Source organism: Amaranthus tricolor, chromosome 8, assembly GCF_026212465.1.
Source record: "Amaranthus tricolor cultivar Red isolate AtriRed21 chromosome 8, ASM2621246v1, whole genome shotgun sequence".
NCBI lineage: Eukaryota > Viridiplantae > Streptophyta > Magnoliopsida > Caryophyllales > Amaranthaceae > Amaranthus > Amaranthus tricolor.
The window spans coordinates 16,684,344-16,705,898 of record NC_080054.1 but is presented as its reverse complement, the minus strand read 5'-3'; the positions used below and the strand labels follow the sequence as shown (position 1 = coordinate 16,705,898).

General features: G+C 29.3%; 1 protein-coding gene across 1 annotated transcript; it reads right to left on the bottom strand.

Annotated features, from left to right (window-relative positions):
* Positions 1 to 643: 643 nt before the first annotated feature.
* Positions 644 to 11,756, bottom strand: LOC130821597 (AAA-ATPase At3g50940-like). The gene is made up of 4 exons (XM_057687386.1): positions 11,592 to 11,756; positions 11,360 to 11,380; positions 10,214 to 11,275; positions 644 to 1,214 (listed from the first exon to the last, which is right to left on the bottom strand). Exons 1-4 carry the CDS (start codon positions 11,754 to 11,756, stop codon positions 735 to 737), a joined length of 1,728 nt encoding a protein of 575 aa, XP_057543369.1. The 3' UTR covers positions 644 to 734.
* Positions 11,757 to 21,555: the final 9,799 nt, after the last annotated feature.

Below are 21,555 nucleotides of genomic sequence, written 5' to 3'. Positions count from 1 at the left end.
ACAATCTCACCCAAGATTTTGTATGTTAGAAAAATACAAACCCAACTATTATTGAACTCTAAAACTTCTATTTACTATTTTAATTAATTATCTACACAAATTATTGTATGATGAGCTCATCCCACCAAAAGACACACCTCATATATTGGACATTAGCCTATTTCATATATACTATATAATATGAGAAATTGAGAATATATACTTCTTGTTTAAGTTTGTGACGATATGTCTTAACAAATAAAAAAACGATTAAAGTGAATCTGAGAGAAAAGGCCATCTAACATGACATAATTTTAAAAAGAAAACGATATATACATCCCTAACGGCTATATATAAAAAAAAATCTTGTATATTTTTTGATGTAATTCTTTATTGTTTTTGCTTTGAAAACATAAGATTTAATTATATTTTATTATTTTATCATTTATTCTTTCTTGAGAATTTAAAATAACTATAAAAAATATTAATTATTTCCAATTTTCTATACTAAATTCTTTTGAAAACTTAAAATTATTAATAATAAATATAATTTACTAGCTTTTATGTACGGCCCTAAGAGCTATAAATATCATTACCTATTTTAAAATATGAAATTATTATTATTATTATTATTATTATTATTATTATTATTATTATTATGCTGTCATAAATTAAAGTCTTAAAACAATAAATAAATTACATCTCATAGACGATAAGTTATCCAAGAAAGTCAACCCATACATGATTCTTTATTCTTAATCAGTAGAATAATCATCGTCTGATATATCGTCGATACCGACGCCATTAGTGAAATTTTGTAGACCATTTTGAAGATTTCCATAATTCCACTTTGGAAAATGAATTATTTTGTGTTGATGTAATCCAAGTTTATGCTGTTTAAGCATCTGAACAACATTAGAAAGAGCGATTTCAGGATCATCACTCCTTATGAGTTCTTCAGCAACTTCAGCTGGTGTAACTTCAACAGATTCTATAAGTTGTTCAATCTCTTTAAGAAGATGATGATCTTCTGATATTTTTAGGTAATTAAATCCAAGGATTTTGAAAGCAGGCATTGTCAGGTAAGACATATGTATGTGCATATCCATTCGACCTGGTCTTAATAATGCAGGATCAAGCTTCTCCTTATGGTTTGTTGTGAAAATGAATATTCTTTCATCCCCACAACTTGACCATAATCCATCTATGAAATTCAGCAAACCCGATAATGACATCTGCATTCACTGATTATCAGTCTCAATTCTCAAACTTCTAATTTCATTTTTGCTTTGCTCAAACTACAAAACAAAACATTTTTAGGGTCCTAACCAAAATTTTAACTTTTCACCTTCTTACAATAAATATATATTAAAAATTTATTATATATATATATATTCCTTATAATGTAAAATCAAAAAGTTCTGCTTGTAAATAAAAATAGAAAAAATAACTCCATTAATGATAAAATTCATATTTCCATTACTATTAGAGAAGACATATACACACTACAATAAAAAAGCAAAAAAGGCAAAGACACCTAGTCTCACCATTTGGACACTAAATAAGGATTTCGACTTTTTAATAATATTGTAGGATGTCGTTTTATTTTAAAATGAATTAAAATGCACTTTATGTTATAAGTTAGATAATCCCACTAATAAAAATTGAAAATATAATTTTATTTAATAAAAAAACGGTATCTCAACTATTTAATTTTAACTTAAAAAAATAACACCAAATCACATGCAATGTCAATAACATAAATAGATAATAAATTTCTACGTGAAAAATAATGCAAAGTTATTCCTATTCTGAGAAGACTTGCTAAAATTAATGCTATTATTATGATCAATGTTCTATTATAAGAATTAAGTTGATATCAATAATTGATAATTACCCATGTAGTCATGTTGCGTCAACGATACTTCTCTATTGTTTAATACTCCTTCGTCAATGTTCTATTGTTCTATTTATTATTTTCATAAGAGAATTTTCTATTTAATTATATCACAAATTTTGAATAAAAATAACCTTATTTATTTTCACTTTAATATTTTTATAATGCTTATGAACCCCACATATCTCCCATTAACTTTATTTTAATTTTTTTTATATTTCTTATGGTCCCCACATGTTTCCCATTCACTTTACAAAAATATTTTTTATTAGTTATGGTCCCGACATTTTTCCACTAACTTTTTTTTTTTTAATGCTTATAGTCCATACTTTTCTCCCATCAAATTTATTAGGAAAAATTACCATGAATAATACAAACTTTTACTGATTTTCCTACAATAATACAAAAAATTTTCAATTATCCCTAAATAATATCAATTTTAAGGTATGTTTTCCCATAACATCCAATTTTACATGTGATCTATTAAACAGATAATTTCTACTCAAAGAAAAGATAAAGTAAATTTAAATAAAAACAACACCAACTCCCCTCTTTAATCTCCCAAATGTGCACCACCCCCTCCCCTCCGCCTCCCTCTGCGATAACTCCCCACCCCACAAGGCCTACCACGCCATATCTGCAACACCAATTTAATGGTTGTGGTAGATTTTGATGGACGAATTTGGATGTGAAAAGGTAGAGTAAGATGATGTTGGTTCAAATGTTGGATGGTTATGACGGTGGTTCACATTTAGGATAAGTGGTTATGGTGGTTGTTTGTGGAGGTCACATCGGGGGAAGAAAGGTGAAAAAGGCTACGCAGATGCTGTTTAAGGGAGGGTTGGTGGTGGTGGATTTTAATGAAGATGGTGATGGCAGAAATACACATCTGCAAAAAACACTTCAATTTGTAGGAATACACATTTTTTTCCTTTTTTCTACAATTTGCTGCGATACAAGAGGATGACGTCCACGACAACAAAGATCGAAGAACAAGTAAAACTCCATTGATTGTTTCTTCTTGAAGCTTTAATTTCACAATTTAAGCTCAAATTTTCATCTCCAATTTTGATTTTTTGTTTGATTCATTAATTGTTTTATTATAGTGATTGAAACTATTTTGAGATCCAACTCTCGCTTTATTGAGTACTTGAATTAGTTTGGGGAGTAGCAATTTGCGTAGAAATTTGATTATACTGTTGTGTTGTGCTGATGTTGAGTACTTTTATTGTATTTTTTATATTCTTTTTTTTGGGCAAGTTGACCTACAATTGTAGGTATTCAACAAGTTAAGTATGTTAGAGGGAAATGCGCATAAAGGTTGGTATTATTCAGGGTTAATCGAAAGTTCGTATTAGTGTAGGAAAATCAATGAAAGTTTGTATTATTCACGGTAATTTTTCTAATTTTTTATTCAATTAAATAATTTATTTAATATCTAATATATTTTATTTTTCTTTATTTCCGTGAACATTTCTTATATGGGACTTTATTAAAAACGGAGAAAGTAATTATTATTAGAATAAAGTTGATTATGATTACTAGAGTAGTCTTAAGCTATGTGTTTAAAATCCTTTTGAACTCCCTCCTGATGAATATGTGTACGATTTTTTTAAGTCTCATGAATTTTGATTTGGGTCTGATTCAAAGGAATACATTAGTTTATAAAACTACGCTAGTTAGCAGTAATTGACCTGATATTCATGCTACTGCAAGAATAAAGCCATGATTTTGAGTTAAAAGGGGTCAAATTGTCGATATACTATTAAATTATTTATTATATAAAATGTTGTTAAAGTACGAAAATTACACCTTTTGAAAAACCATGTGACTTTGACTTTATAATATTTGTCTTCTAAGTCTAAAAAAACACAATAAAAAAATTTATTAGTCTACTAATAAATAATAGTTCAAATGTGAAAGTATGAAAGATAAAAATATGTTATCCCAATACCTAATAATTTTGTTACAATTATGCATTCTTTAAAGTATATAATATATTAATAAGGGGGCCAAAGCCAAAATTACAGAGGATTGCATTTTCGGCAAGGGAGGTCGGGTCTCCGCAGGCCCCCGGTGTGGCTTTGCCTATGTCTTACCGACAGGTAAAAGTCTATTGAATTAAATATATTCCCTCTGTTCCGTAAAGAACTTTCTACTTTCCATTTTTGGTGTATTATCTGTTATTTCCATAAAAAATCTATCTATGTACACCACAAATAAGTATCGAAATAGCGATGGAAAAATAGCGAGGGGCGGGTTGGTCGCCCGTGGCGACGGAAAGGCGACGGCGAGGGTCGTCGCAAAAAGGGAAAGCAAATAGGCGACGGGAATAGTCGTCGCCAATCCTTCGCCACGCGCATTTAACTTTTTTATTTTTTTTTAAATATTTAGCGACGGGGTTGTCGGTCGCCAAGTAGTCGCCTTCGAAGACAGTATTTTATAAATTTTTATTTTTATATAGGGCGACAGGGTTGTTGGTTGCTAAGTAGTCGCTAGTTTGATTTTTTCTTTTTTTTTAAAATTCGTTGGCGACATTTCCTCGCCAATGTTTTATCAATTTGAATTTCAAAATGTGGCGATGGATTTGTGATCGCCGTTTTGTCGCCATATAGAAGAGGTTAGTGGTTTTCTTATTCTATTATCTAGCTTGTTTTTTAATCTTTACGTGAGTTGTTTTATTTATTGTTATTGTTTATATTTAATTTTTATTGTCGTTAATTTGATTTATTTTTTTTTATTTAATTAGTACATATTTTATTTCGTTTGTTATTTACTTGAGTTTTTTATATTTTTTTATTGTTTTATATTTTATTTTGATTGTCGTTAATTTTATTTTGATGAATTGTTTTATATATTATTATTGTCATTAAATTACTTTACTAATCAGTTGAATAATTATATTATTATATTATATTTAGGTGTTAAAAATGAATTCTAGGAAAGAAAGAAGTTGGATGTACAATCGACGAAAAAATGGAAAGTTTAGTTTAAGATTTATGAGAGGGTTGAAAGAGTTTTTAGATTTTGCTAGTACACAAAGCATGAGTTCTGAGATTAGATGTCCTTGTAAAAAGTGTAAAAATTGTTGCTATAAGGAACCAAATGAAATAAGAGAATATCTAATGAGAAGGGGGTTTGTTGAAAATTACTATGAGTGGGAATATCATCAAAACACAGAGATAGGAACAACATCTGATGATGTAGCGGTAGTGGGAGAGCAATTAAATACTTACAGATGGTGCATGATGCAGTAGCTAGTGTGTTTCCAGACAATTACCATCACTTTCTTCCCTCACCGTATGATGTAGTGTCAGTAGATAATGAACCACCGGTACACGTTCACGAATATCCAAACCCTCAGTGTCGACAGTTCTTTGAAATATTAAATTCTGTAAATAGTCCTTTATATGAAGGTTGTAAAAATCACACCAAGATGTCTATTATTGGTCGACTTACAAACCTGAAGACAGACCATCGCAAACCTGAAGAGAATACGATGGTAAACAACTTCTACCAAACGAAAAAGATTTTTACGGGCAACTTCTTGAAATTGTAGAGATTGAATACCCGGGGATACCTATCAAAAGAGTAACGTTGTTCAGATGTCATTGGTATGACCCAACTACTACTGAAAATAGCCACGGAACCAAAATTCATAAACGATATAAGTTAGTAGATATACATCAGGGTCGCTCGTATCGTTTATATGATCCATTTGTGTTGGCAAGTCAAGCATGTTAAGTATATTATCTTTCATATCCGAGTACTAGACAAAATTTAAAAGATTGGAGAGCGGTTTGCAAAGCCAAACAAAATAAATTTGACAAAGAAATAGAACAGGAATCCAAAGATGCTGCTTTCCAAGAAGAAATTAGGGACCGTATTGGAATTGAAGAAGAAGATGTTTCCCACAACGAAGAATCCGAAGATGAAGATGTTGAGAACGATGACTATTTTAGTGATGAAGAGTAATTTAATTATTTATATGTAATTATTCAATATTTTGTAATATTTAATATTTAATACAATTTTATTATATTCCTTTGAAAATATTAATACTTTGTAGTAATAATAATAATAAAAATAACAACAACAATAATATATATATATATATATATATATATATATATATATATATATATATATATATATATATATATATATATATATATATATATATATATATATATATATATATATAACAACAATAATATATGTATAACAACAATAATGATAATAACAATACTAATAATACAAAAAAAACAGTAATAATAATAACGATAACAATAATAATAATAACAACAACAATAATAATAATAATAATAATAATAATAATAATAATAGTGATAATAACAATAGTAATAATACTAATAATAATAATAATAATAATAATAATAATAATAATAATAAAATGTAGAAAGCTGATATCCTATCAGCCGTTTTTTTGCTTACTGCAACACCCAAAACTTTTTTCATTTCCCAGTCGGGCGACGAACCAGCGACCAGAGCGTCGGTCGCCAACCTTGAAAAGTCAAACATTCTGTCCAATCGTTGCAGCTGGCGACGATCCAGAGACCAAAGATGCGGTCGCCAAATCCACATGAAAAAACCAGTACTTTGCCCTAGTTTCTCATTTCGTAAAAATCTATCTTCATTTAAATACCCACGGCTGAAAAAACTATACGCCTCATTTTCTTCCAACTCTAAATTTTCTTTCTTTTCCTCCATTAATCTCATTCTCTATTAACTTTCGTTTTTCTCTTAATCTCGTCCTCATCTTCTTGTGGTTACTACTCATCTTCAACTCTAAAATTCTCATCTTCTTATTAAAAGGTTAGTGTTTATTGTTTATTTTTTTGAAGTTTTTCAATGTTCTTGATGATTATGATGATAAATTATGTTTGAATGTTTTTTTTTTACGTTTGATTTTATGTTATGGAGTACATTGTCATCTTCAACATGTTTTTTCATGTAATTTCATGATGTTTATGTTGAATAATGTATGCTTTTTTTTTGATATTTTTATATTTTGAGCATGTTTAAAGTGATAATTTTAAGATTTTTTTAATTTTAAATGTAATTTTCGAATTATGGATTAATTTATTTTTGATCTAATGTTATTATTTTGTTTCGTCATGTTTTGTATATTTTTTTAAAATATTTTCGAATTATGGTATATAACTTGATCATGTTTAATGTTATTTTTATGTATTTTTCGAATTATGGATATTCCGTCTTCTCAACCAGCACAACCTGATTATGACGCCATTATTCAGCAAAGGTTTGCGGATTTAGAAGCACGCCAAATGGAGTTTAATAATCAATTATGGGAAGCAGTACGAATGGGAAATGCTCAGACTGCCTATGAGACTCATCAAGGCTGACTGAACAAATTCAAAGAGAACGAGAACTCTTTTTGAAATTCATTCAATCCCATCTCAATTTGTATCAACCCCTCTTCCACCTCCTCCAAATGAATGATTAAATATATGTACATTTTGTGACTTTGTAAATAAACTTTAATTTTATATATAACATTTCCAATTCTTTTATTTTTTTTAATTGTTTTATTGTTATATATTTTGATCTAAATATTACACTTAATATATATATATATATATATATATATATATATATATATATATATATATATATATATATATATATATATATATATATATATATATATATATATATATATATATATATATATATATATGGCGACAATATAGGGACGAAACCGTGGTCGCGTACGGGGCGAATAGGCTACGAAAGTTGGTCGCCATGGTGGCCCGTATTGGCGAGAAGCTGGCGAGGAGGGCGTTCGTCGCCATGTCAGACGTTCTTGGCGGCGATGGGCGTGCTCGTCGCTAAGTGGTCGCAATATGTCATGAGAAATAGGCGAGGAAATGACGACCAACATTGTGTTAGTGACGAACGAAAAGGCGACCGTTAATATTCTCGTCGCCAGCCCGTCGCCAGGGCAACTTTTTGACTATTTAGGTATCAAATGGCGACGATACACGTTGTCGCCATTTTGATCCTTTTTTGTAGTGGTATAACACAAATGTTGGACAAAAATAACTTTACTCATTTTCATTATGACATTTTAATAATGCTTATGGTCTCCACATATTTTCAACTAATTTTATTTTAATATTTTTATATTCCTTATGTTTTCCACATAATTCCCACTAACTTTATAAAAATATTTTTATATTAATTGTGGTTCTCATATTTTTTTCCACAAACTTTCTTCTAATTTTTTTAATATTTATGATCTCTATTGTTTCTCTGTCAAATCTATTATTAAATATAATTATATCTCTACTATCAATGTATATCACAAATTTTTGGACAAAAATAACTTTCAATCTCATTTTAATATTTTAATAATGCTTATGGTCCCCACATATCTTCCACTAATTTCATTTTAACATTTTTATATTTTTTATGTTTCCCACTAAATTTATAAAAACGTTTTTTTATTAATTATGGTCCTTATATTTTTTTTCCACAAACTTTATTTTTATCTTTTTTAATATTTAATCTTTATTTTTTCCTCTATCAAATTTATTACTCAATATAATTATACCTCTATTATCTTAAAAAATGATATTTTTCTAAATTTTGGTCAACATTCCATAAAAACTTTACTAAAGAATATTAATTTTTTATGGTCTGAATATTTAATCCCTGTGAGGCTATGATGATAAGAACAAGTATATGATCCCAAAACCACAGGCTTTTAGCAGGCATTCCAACTTTCAGATATGGACCACGTGTAATGTGTGGGACGTACTTTTTGAAATATTCATTGACAAATAATTTAACATGAACTGATTGGGATCAACCCACTATTGTCTACGTGGCTTTGGCACTTACAATGGTAACCTTATAGACGTGAAAGTTGATCACCACATTCATGTCAAACTCACATTCGTTTAAATAAATAGGTACAAAGAATCGAATCTTATCATTTAAAAAAAAAATAAAAAGAAAATCGAATCTTATTATTTGTATAAAAGTTTAAATACAAACTGTGTTTAATTGTGAAATGCAAGAACTTGTTACTTTTTAATAAAAAGTTAATACTATTTTTTTCTTAGATTTATCATGGTAAAAAAGTAATACTTTTTAAAAAGTATGACTAATAGTTGCACACTTTTAGAGGAAAGTAACAAATTCTCTAATAATTTAAATTTAAACGGTATAACTAACTTTGTGTTTTTTGCCGTTAATATGCTGGTATTAAAGGTGTTCATTCGGGTGATTGAATCGATTTCGGTCGGGTGTTATTTAGTTCGCTTGTATTTCGGATCGGTTATTTTTCGGTTGCGTGTTACGCCGGACCACACTCGGGTCGGTTAGTCACGGGCGGTTGAAGATCGGTTATTTGAGCTATCGGGTTAGCATCAATTCGATGTCGGTTGAAGTTCGTGTCAATTGTCAATCGGTTAATAATTGGTTCGGTTTTGCCGGGTACAGATCGGGTTCGAGGTTTTTTTTTTTTTTACAGAATTCAGCTACGTATTACTAATTACTATCGATCGAGTCAATATCAAATTAAGTTGTTAGTCATTTTTTAATTGATGATAAGATTACCTTTACTTAAAGCAAAATAGATGAAAAATGCAAATCAATTAGTGATCATTATTACTTTGTTACTTTTACTTGTTTGACCAAAAATTAAGATTATAAAGTTCTATTAATTTTCATCTAATTTTGATTAAAAGTAGTTAAATAAACATTGACCATTGATTATTAAATCTAAATATATGAAACCATGTATTTATAAAATTTAATTTATTAAAATATCTAACACTTTATTAGATTAACTAATAAGATGATTGAGTATGAGTCTATCATACTTCATTGTTAAAAATTAATTCAGGTTTACAGCAGTTCGATTTAAAATTTTTTCGAGTTAAGTCGATTTTAGCCGAATCGAGTTCGGTTTCGAGCATGATTTGGGACGGTCATTATTAGGTTCGGGTAATCTCGATTAACGGTTATGTGTCGGTTACAAAAATCGGTTACGACTCGGGTTCAGCTTTCCAATTTTTAGTTATCAATCGATTTGGGTACAACATCGATTCGAATACTGTCGGTTCAATAAAACTAAAAAATGAACACATTTTCGGATTGTTTACTTTCAGTTCGGGTATATATATCATAATCAAACTGTAGTAAATTATAATCAATGACTAGCTACTTAATATAGTAACCGACAAAGACAACACTAAAAATATAATCTAAAATTAGAATTAATCAATCATTAAAAATAATTGAAGCTAGCTTTAAAAAAAAAAAAAAAAAAAGCAGAATACTAACCTGTGAATCCATCTCAAGCTCATGATTATTTCCAAACATATCCTTAAGTTTAAGTTGATTAGCAAAAGTACTACTAACTTGACGATCCGCGGATCCTAAGCTACAATCAATATCTTCAATAGCAAGTATCGATTTATTGGTAGTAGAAAGCAATAATCTTCTTAATGCAGAATCATTATCTACTGAAGAAAGCTGAAGATCATAAATATCAAATTTAAGATGATTAGCCATTGCTGCAATTAAACTTGATTTCCCTGTTCCTGGTGGGCCATACAATAAATACCCTCTTTTCCATGCTCTTCCTATTTTTTTATAATATTCTTTTCTTTTTGTAAATTTATTTAAATCATTAATAATAGATTTTTTCACCTCAGGATCCATTGCTAGTGCATCAAATGTAAATGGGTGTTCAAATTTAACTGATTTCCATCCTCTTGGGTGTTTACCACCCCCACAATCTAAGGTATATAGATTTAATTCCTTTTTTTTCTCTATAATTTCATCATAGAAATTGAGAATATAAGGTAAATATGAATCAAATATTTTATTTTTGTGTTTTTGATCAAATATAAGCTCGAAATAAAGTTTATTTGAAAACCGAGTTTTGAAAGGTTTAGAATGATCGACTTCATTTTGAGACGAATAGCCATTACAGACGAAGATCCATTCAAGTTGTACACCCTCATAAACTTCATAGTATTTTTCTCCTTGAGATAGCTTGTATAACACGTTATCTTTTTTTGTTTGTCTGGTGACTTTAAGACGAGTCGAACAAAATTTAAGTTTGGTAGAAAGATACGCTTCACAAGCGTAGAATACTTGATTTAAACAATGGTAATCAGAATCATCTAATTGTTCGACAACGAGAGTAAATTTTGTGGGGGAGGATGTGAGTGATTGGGTGAACCATTGTTGGATTTTGTGGGTTATGTATTCACGTATTTGGGTTGGTATTATTTGATGGTAGAATTGTTGGATTAATGTGATTAATGTGATTAATGAGGCATATGTTGAGAATAATGATGATACTGAAAACATTGCTAATGATAATGATCTTCCCTTCTGTCAAAATAAGCTTTATATATATTTATATATATCCTCAGTTTTCGGGTTGTGAACCGGATATCAGCTCTTTTTTAGGTATACATTGGCCGGTTTAATCTCGACCTGTTAACAATAACACATTATATGATGTTTAGTATGATTGTTGAATACTTTGATAGATAAAATGTAAATAACCTAGAGAATTGCAAAAGTATTATTTTTGTATATTCCTGTGTCACTGCTCACTACAAATGAATAACAAAATGGCGAAAAGAAATTTTATCGCCAATTAATCGCTAAATGGTCAAAAAGTGGATAGGACGACGGGGCTTACGACAATCCTAAAGATGGACGCCTTTTTGGTACATGCTAAATTAAAATTGGACGCATGACTGTGGCCAAAATTCATGGAAATTGGGCGACGACACGGGCAGCGAGAAGACCCATCGCCATAACACTCAGAAAAAAGGCGATCATAATGCTTATTGCCATGACGCATGTGTTTTTAATTTGCTATATTATACAGATCGAAGTAAAATATTTTAAAAAGTATAATACGGTAAATATAAATAAAAAGATAAAGGGAGAGGTATACATATTATAGAAAATATATTATCAATTACTTCATCATTATCAATAATAATAGGAGAAATAAAAGAGAAATGTTGATTATTAATAAGGTTTAAATAAAATACTTCATAGAAGTATTCTAGTAAGAATAGTGCAAGCCCAAAAATGCACACAACCTACTTCATATATTATCGTGGGCCCTAAAACATTTTAATTTATGCAATTGTTATATTTTTCTAATTACTCATATTACATACGAAATAATAAATTATTTATATTGAAGTTTAATTCAAATTAATATCAATCTTGTATATATATCTGTTTGGTCCTAAAAATTTTGAGTTCTAGATGATAGTCTAACTTTATTAATCATCGTTCATGAATCTAACTACCTTTTAAGTTGAAGGATATTCTGAAAAATGAAAGGACCCAATCACCCAATAATACTATAAAAAAAAAATAACTTACCGACTAAATTCATAGATTAACCTCAAACAGTTAGAAATTTTCGATTGACAGGTGTTAGCCGAAAATTCCAACTAATTTGGTACTGAATCAATGTTTGATCGGAATTTTGAATTAAAAAAAAAGGAAAATTTTAAATTAAAACTATATTAAGACTGAAATTCAGTCGGAAACATTAATTTCACTGTGCAATTTGGTTTGTAATTTTGTCTTCCAACTTTGTCTGCCAACATATTATGTCTTACCATTTTATTTGGTTAGTTTGTATAATTGTCCTTTGTTTAATTACTTGGTTTTATTAACTTTCGGTTGTAAATTTTATTTTTTAGAAATTTGTATTTATTTACTTATTAATTTTATTTATTTTGTTTTACTAAAATGCACTACTTCTATTTATTTTGTTTAACTTGTCTACTAGTTAAATTTGTCGGAACTCGAAAAGTATACTTTGTTTGATTAGTTTTGATTTGTTTAACTTGTTTGACTGAATCTCATATTGTTTGTGTATTATTGTTTTGTCTCTCGTCATTAATTCACTCCAATTAATAATAATACTATTCTAGTTAGACTAATTATGTACTAATACTACACTAATACATCTAACACTATACTAATACGTCTAATTATATATTAATACAACTATATGACTAATAATATACTAATAATTCACCAATACGAGTAATAATATAATTAATACAATTAATAATATATTAATACTACACTAGTAAGACTAATAATACACTAATACGACTATACAAGTAATACAGTACAAACAACCAATATATACTAATACTACATTCATTGGAAGCAGCTCTCAAAATCGGATCTTGAAATCGTATCGTAATGACGCACTAATACGAGTAATAATATATTAATACAACTAATATAATAATAATAATAATAATAATAATAATAATAATAATAACACAACAATACAACTAATAATAAACTCATAACACTATTATATACTAAAATAACTAATAATATACTAATACGATTGACAATACATTAATACAACTACTTATATAATAATACACTAAAACAACTAATAACAAAACAATAGTATAGTAATACAACTAATAAAATATTAATACTACGCTAATAGGACTAATAATACATTAATACGACTAATTACATACTAATACAACTAATAAAATACTAATATTACACTAATAGGACTAATAATACATTATACGAATAATTATATACTAATATAACTAATAATATACTAATATTACTAATAATATATTAATACGAATAATATGCTAATACACCTAATAATATAATAATATTGATAATTATATATTAATATAAATACTGATATATTAATACGACTAATTAATAATAATAATAATAATAATAATAATAATAATAATAATAATAATAATATAGATTAAAATGACTAATATTATACAAATAAAGCATTAAGGTATGAGTCATTAGCGAATAAGTATAATAAAATTACAAAATATGATGAAATATCACTTGATCTAGTGGCTAAAGTGTTGTGATTTGAACCTTGGGGTCTCAAGTTTGAAGACTGCTAGGCGCATTTGATTGTGGAGCTATTCAAGGATGCTGGAGGCAACTGGCATTCTTGGATGTGACGCGGCACGCAGGCAGGTGGGCTCCCCTCAAGCATACCATGTTTTCAATGGGGTTGAGCTCTTTAATTTTTTTTTAATTATATTTCCCACTGTCTTTTAGTCGGTAAATAGTCGAAATTCCAATTAATTTGCTATCACCACTTTTAGTCGGAATTCCGACTAAATTCACGACTATATCATGTTAGTCGGAATTTCGACTAAAAATAATTTCCGACCAACCCAGAACAGTCGGTATAAAGCTATACTGACTAATTTCCGACTGTTTTAGGTACTCGGAAAGTTGCTGTTTTTTTGTAGTGTAATAACAAACTATAGTACATAATAGCATTTAGCGTGTAATCTCTATTTTTATTTGTTCTTCCCATTCACTTTTTACGTAGATTCCAATGCAAACTTAAAATTAAAAATATTTTAATTGTGAGTTTTTAAAAATACTTAAAAGTTGATATTTTTTAATATTCCACGTGAATATAATTTTTCAAATAGATGAATGAGAAAACATAGTTAAAGTTTAACACTAAATTCATAAATTTTATTGAGAAGGAGGTATAAAAATAGGAGTACTAATTAAAACATAGTTAGAATAAATAGAGAAAGTTGCCTCTCGGAAAGTACCAGCAGCAGCAGAACCAGAATCGACAGTAGAATACGACCGAGTAATGAAGTACTTTCAAGGAAATTATTTAAAGAAAGAGATCAAGGAGCGTTTAATGAGGGAGAGTTACCTTTGTTTTTAGGCTGTTACTATTTATCGCCACCTTTTTCATTTTGTCGCCACCCCCTAATGAAATTACGAATTTGCCCCTGAACTTTAAAAATTACGAAATTGCCACTGACTTAAATCATGTTTAACAAATGTAAATCCCACTTAATAACACTATTATCACTTAATAACATTATTATCGGGACTCTATATATATTGAATTTTCAGAGGCGTTCTTGTAGTATATACGAATTCAAACACGGTACTGTTTCTCTTAAAACACTACGTTAACTTAAACAAGCTAGAACTCTACATCGAACAACAATGGCATACCAAAACGAGCATGATAACGATTCGGTAAGTAATTAATCGATTCGAAATTTTTCTTAAAAAAAAATTTTTTCCAGAAAGGCCAGTTGGTTCAAATTATTATTATTTTTTTGAATTTCGAATTATAAAATTTCTTTCGTGTAATTAATTTATTTTTTAAGTTATTGTTATTTAATAAATGTTGTAATAAATTAATTTATATTAATTTATTATATTATGATAATGTTATTATAATAATTAGTGTTGAATATTATAAATTTGAAATTTTTTTAAAAAAAAAAAAATAATAATACCAGTCGCACAAAAGACCTAGGTCGAGTCGCACTTTTTGTGTAACTGGTAAATTTTTTTTTTTAATTTTTTTTTAACTTTGAATTATAAAATGTATTTTGTTTAATTAAATTATTTTTTAAGTTATTGTTATTTCATAAATGTTGTAATATATTATTTTATTTTAACGTATTATTATATTATGATAATGTTATTATAATAATTAGATTTGAATTGGAGGGATTAATTTATTTAAATGTTTAATTATTTTTTTGAAAAGTTAATTCTTCTTATTTGTTATAATTGTTTATGAAGTTATTATTATTTATTAAATATTAAAGTAAATGATTTTATTTACTCATATATTTTAATATATTATTATATTATGATAATGTTACTATAATTATTATTTGCAGGACTTTGAAAACTTAGGGGATGATGTAGATTATTCTGATAGATTTGTTACCGATAGAAAATTTAATTCTGTAGATGATTTACATGCTTCATATAAACAAAATGAAGGACTATCTAGAGTGATTTTGTACTTAAGATGTCACCGTTACGGTAATATAAGCGGTGATTTGCATAACTTAGACAATGCTGCCCGACCTGGTTCCAAAAGTAGAGCTTGTGGGTGTAAATTTATGATTATAGGAAGTAGTCGTAAACCAGGGAAAAGACCTTGGACTGTTAGATTGTTTCCTGGTGAAAAATAAAGACATAACCACCCGTTCTTCATGTACAGAGATGGTCAAATAAGAGTAAATAGGATGACTATCGATATTAGGCAGCACATACGAGATCTCAGTGCAACTGGCATGCAACCAGCGTTTATAATGACTTCAATTAGAAGGGATTTTCCTGGTTTTTTGCTAGTATGAATCAAATTTACAATTTAAGACAATCAATAAGGAGAGAAGAGATGAATGGTAGAACTCCTCTTCAACACTGTCTATATATGGCCACAGAGCATAATTATGTAGTCTGGACAGACTTGGATAGTGAGGGGCAGTTGAGTAGATTATTGATTGCGAATTCAACATCTATCCGGATGATACGTTCGTGGACCCATGTTGTGTTGATAGACACAATGTATAAAACGAATAAGCAAAAGTGGCTCCTTTGTGAAATCATTGGAATGACGCCAACGAATCATAACTTCTTGGTTGCGTTCTGTTTGATGCGAGATGAGGCGGCTGTGTCTTATTCTTGGGTGTTGGAGAGGTTGAGGGATATTTACGGCAGAGTCCAGACGCCCGACGTAATCGTAACGGATCGGAATGAAGGTTTGTCTGCAGCTATTCGTGCTGTCTTTCCAGGTAAACAGGTATTAATTATTAATTATTGTCGATCTATATAATATATATATATATATATATATATATATATTATATATATATATATATATATATATATATATATTATATATATATATATATATATATATATATATATATATATATATATATATATAATATATATATATATATATATATATATATATATATATATATATATATATATATATATATATATATATATATTTTATATATATATATATATATATATTATATATATATATATATATATATATATATATATATGTATATATATATATATATATATATATATATATATATATATATATATATGTATATATATATATATATATATGTATATATATATATATATATATGTATATATATATATATATATATATATATATATATATATATATATATATATATGTATATATATATATATATATATATATATATATATATATATATATATATATATATATATATATATATATATATATATATATATATATATATATATCTTAATTAATCTTAAATTCATGTTTGATGCAGATGTACGACATCTATTATGCGTATGGCGTATTGGCAATGACGTGGAGAACATGGTCGATAAATTGTGCGGCGGCAAGAAAAATCAACAGGGGCAGATATTCAGGCAAACAAAATAGAACCCCTTGGTTAACAGTCTGACGATCCCTGAATTTGAAAACAGATGGGAAGGGATTGTGTCTACTTGGTCGATTAGGAACAGGAGGGTCGTGCGATATTTGACTGGAACATGGATTCCTCACAAAGAGAAATTTGTGCGTGCTTGGACGAATGATTGTTTGCACTTGGGTAACCAGACTACCAGTAAAGTTGAAAGCTAACACTCTTCCTTCAAGTACTACTTGGGTAGCGGTAATAGCTCATCCGATACGATCTTTAAAAGGGCACACGCACAAATAACGAATCAGCAATCGAGGATAAGACAAGCTCTGGAGGAATCCATGAATTCCATTTCAAGGACGTCACGACTTAATTTTCTAAGACTGTTGTATCGTCATGTTTCCATATTTGCCTTGGAACAATTGATGATGGAGCACAACCAGATGTTAAACTTGGGTAGTTGCCTTGGAATCCATGCGCGTGTTACTGTTACTTGTCAATCAGGTCTCATGGTGCTTTGTACTTGGACGATATACATCCATTTTGGAAAACGTTAAAGTACTTAGAGGCAGAAGAAGACGCCAACGAAGAAGTACGACACGCAAACGCCGATGATAAAGAGTACTTTCAATCGTTGGTGGATGAAGTTTTATAAGTCGACCCCTCAGTTGTACGACGCGTGTCTCAGGTACTTGAACATGAACTACACCCTGATGATAACGATATACCTGAGCCACAAGCAAGTCCACCGAAGAAGGGAAGACCAACGACATGCAGAACCCTGAGGAGAAACAAAAGTGCGTTTGAGTACAATAGATCGTCCTCAAAGGGTCGTGGATCCAGATCTTCATCACACGGGAGATCTAGTGGTAGATCTAGCAGCCGGTCGCATCAATCGTCAGTTGGAATTAACTTCAGTTTCAACTTATCTAGTACCCTTATTTCTTTTGATATAATCATATATGTTTTAGATGAATTGAATGATATTAATATACTGTTATTTTTCAGATGGTTCAGCAAGTCGTGATTTTTCACTTTTTCAGTGGTCAAATCACATTTCGTATATTCTTCCGCCATATTTGTTTGATTGGATTAATGTTATAGGTGACGGTAATTGTGGATTTAGAGCTATTACCGCCACAGAGTTAGGAGGCGAAGAAGCTTGGCCTCTTTTACGACGTGCAATGAGTTTGAAAATGGAAACACATAGATAACAATATGCACGCGTGTATCTATCAGCTGATTTGGTGGAGAAAGCTATATACAGAATTGTTGCCCACAGCAAAGGACCTGCTTCATACAGTCACTGGATGGAAATGACAGCAATATATTCCGCAGCAACGTTTCTCAACATAGCAATTGGGTATTATGGCTCTGCCGATGGTAATCCAATTGCGTTTTTTTTTTGAACTTCAAATTATAAAATGTATTTTGTTTAATTAAATTACTTTTTAAGTTATTTTTATTTCATAAATTTTGTAATAATTAGTATAACGATGTGTGAGGTCATGTACAAAACCTGTATCTCTGTCATGGAGTCCAGTATGCTCCTACAGTCTCTCAGTCTGCTCAATTCATGGATTGGCTTTTGCGGGGACTACATCTCCGCCCTAGTCTTGTTAGGCATGTCAGCTTGACGCGGATGGGGGCGGAAGGCTGGGAAGTACTCTTAAATCCATGTCTGCAACAGCGTCAGACAACCAACAATAGTCTTGCACCCAGTCCTTGTCGCCATACCCAATTGGCGATACATGTTAGCAAGCGTCACTGCACCCCAAGCAATGTCATCCTGATCAGCAGTGACAGCAAGTACAGGGTGAGGCCGCAACGCGTGGAACCCACTATAGCAATGTAGTATGCGGTGGTCTGAGTCTCCAGAGACTGAGAACGGTGGCATAGCTGCAACAATGCACCAACATTAATGCTCCCGCTGGTGAAGTGCCCCTTCCCACGCAGCTCCGACATTGGCTCCCCAAACAGGCCGGCCAGGCCAAGCTGCCAGTCACAATCAACAGGTTCAATGGGAAGTGAACCGTCAATGCCAATTCCTAAGATGCATTGCACGTCGTGCAACATTATGGTCATCTCCCCCTACAGTATGTGGAAGGTGTTGGTATCAGGCTGCCACCTTTCCACAAATGCCGTAATGAGAGCACTATCAATGTGCTGGTGCATTATATACGGCAGACGACCTAGAGGAGTGGCAGGTAACACCCCGTATAGTTCATCAGGCATGTCCCGAATACTAGTGGAAAAAAACGTATTTGCTGCTCATCATTTGCTGCGGTTTATTTATATTCACAACAATAAAGAGGAAAATTAATAAGAAAAAAAAAAACTCTAAGTGCTGCGGTTAGCCACAGAACCGCAGTAAATAGCCTTCAAAACTCATTAATTGCTGCGGTTAAGGACAAACCGCAGCAAATAGCTCTTTGGAATTTCGTTAATTGCTCCGGTTTTTCATGAACCGCAGCAAATAAACCTTCAAAATTAACAAAATTGCTCCGGTTTCCGTTGAACCGCAGCAAATATCCTTTGGAATTTTAAGAAAACCCGCCATCGATTAGTTTCTTTTATTTCACAATAAACCCTCACAAAACCCTTTTGTTCTCTCAAAAACGATTAAACTGCTGCCTTTTTTGTTCTCTCAAACGAATACCCATTCTTTGTTCTCTCAAAACCCATACGTTTGCTACTGCTGCTTTGTTCTCTCAATCAAACGTTTGCTTACTGTACGTGTTCATCTTCATTTTCATTCACAAACGAACCCAGAACAAACGTTTGCTTGTTCTACTGTGTGCGCATTCTTCAAAACCGTTGTTTGAAACCAAAGGCATTTGCTTGTTCATCTTCAAAACTCACGAATTAAGGTATTATTTCTCTTTTTAATTTCAATAAGCATTGAAATATCTCATTGTTGCTTACTGTTCTTGTTGCTGGTCGCATTGCTTTGTTCTTGTTGCTGGTCGCATTTAATGTCAAAACCCTTCTGTTCTTGTTGCTTTGTTCTAATGTAGATCATGATCAAAACAAAGAAATGAAAATATCGTTTAGAGATATGTATGGTCTGTATGATATGTATAATATGGGCTAAATGATCTGTATGATATGGGCTGTATGATATATATGTTCTGTTGCTTTGTTGCTTTGGGCTAAATGATCTGTATGATATGGTCATCTTATTTTAGAGATAGGATTGCATATAAAATATCGTTTATCCAATCTTGATGAAAAAAATATAAATGGGCATGAGAAATGAAAAGGAAATTTATTTTTAAATAATAGTTAGTTAAAGATATAAAACAAAAGAAAAGAAAAGAAAAAGAATGTGCCACCAGTTCCATATATATCTATATATATTACACACACACACACACACACACATATATATATATATATATATATATATATATATATATATATATATATATATATATATATATATATATATATATATTTATATATATATATATATATATATATATATATATATATATATATATATATATAGATATATATATATATATATACATATATATATATATATATATATATATATATATATATATATATATATATATATATATATATAGAGATATATATATATATATATATATATATATATAAATATATATATATATATATATATCTATATATATATATAAATATATATATATATATATATATATATATATATATATATAAATATATATATATATATATATATATATATATATATATAGATATATATATATATATATATATATATATATATATATATATATATATATATATATATATATATATATATATATTTATATATATATATATATAAATATATATATATGTATATATATATATATATATATATATATGTATATATATATATATATATATATATATATATATATATATATATGTATATATATATATATATGTATATATATATATATATATATATATATATATATATATATATATATATATATATATATATATATATATATATATATGGCATGTATTGTGAATTACGTTTAGATGATAGATACTACTTACTAGATAGACTATGGAATGTATTGTGAATTGGTTATAGTTGTGTTAGAGAACTACCCACTTGTGATCATCGTAGAATTAAAAGGGTTGAGGGAATCAACGATATATTAGTGCAACTTGAACTTTGTTAATGATAAGTAGACTATGACATGTATTGTGATTTGTTTAAGGTTAAGTTATTGAGCTTCTCACCATCTTGATTTTCACTTGGAAAAGTTAGAGTAAATATGTTTTAAGTTGCGATTTTAAGGGTTTGTAAGCGTTTTTATCAATTTCGCGCGTAACGTAGGTCAAACATGGTTTGTTATGCACGAAACTTGGCACACAACA

Excerpts from the sequence above, each read along its gene's own strand:
- LOC130821597 (XM_057687386.1), bottom strand. The coding sequence starts at position 11,756 with ATGCGTCATGGCAATAAGCATTATGATCGCCTTTTTTCTGAGTGTTAT. Across the intron at positions 11,381-11,591 it reads CGTCCATCTTTAGGATTGTC|GTCGAGATTAAACCGGCCAA; the intron begins GTAAGCCCCGTC and ends TATTGTTAACAG. Across the intron at positions 11,276-11,359 it reads TCGAGATTAAACCGGCCAAT|AAGGGAAGATCATTATCATT; the intron begins GTATACCTAAAA and ends TTATTTTGACAG.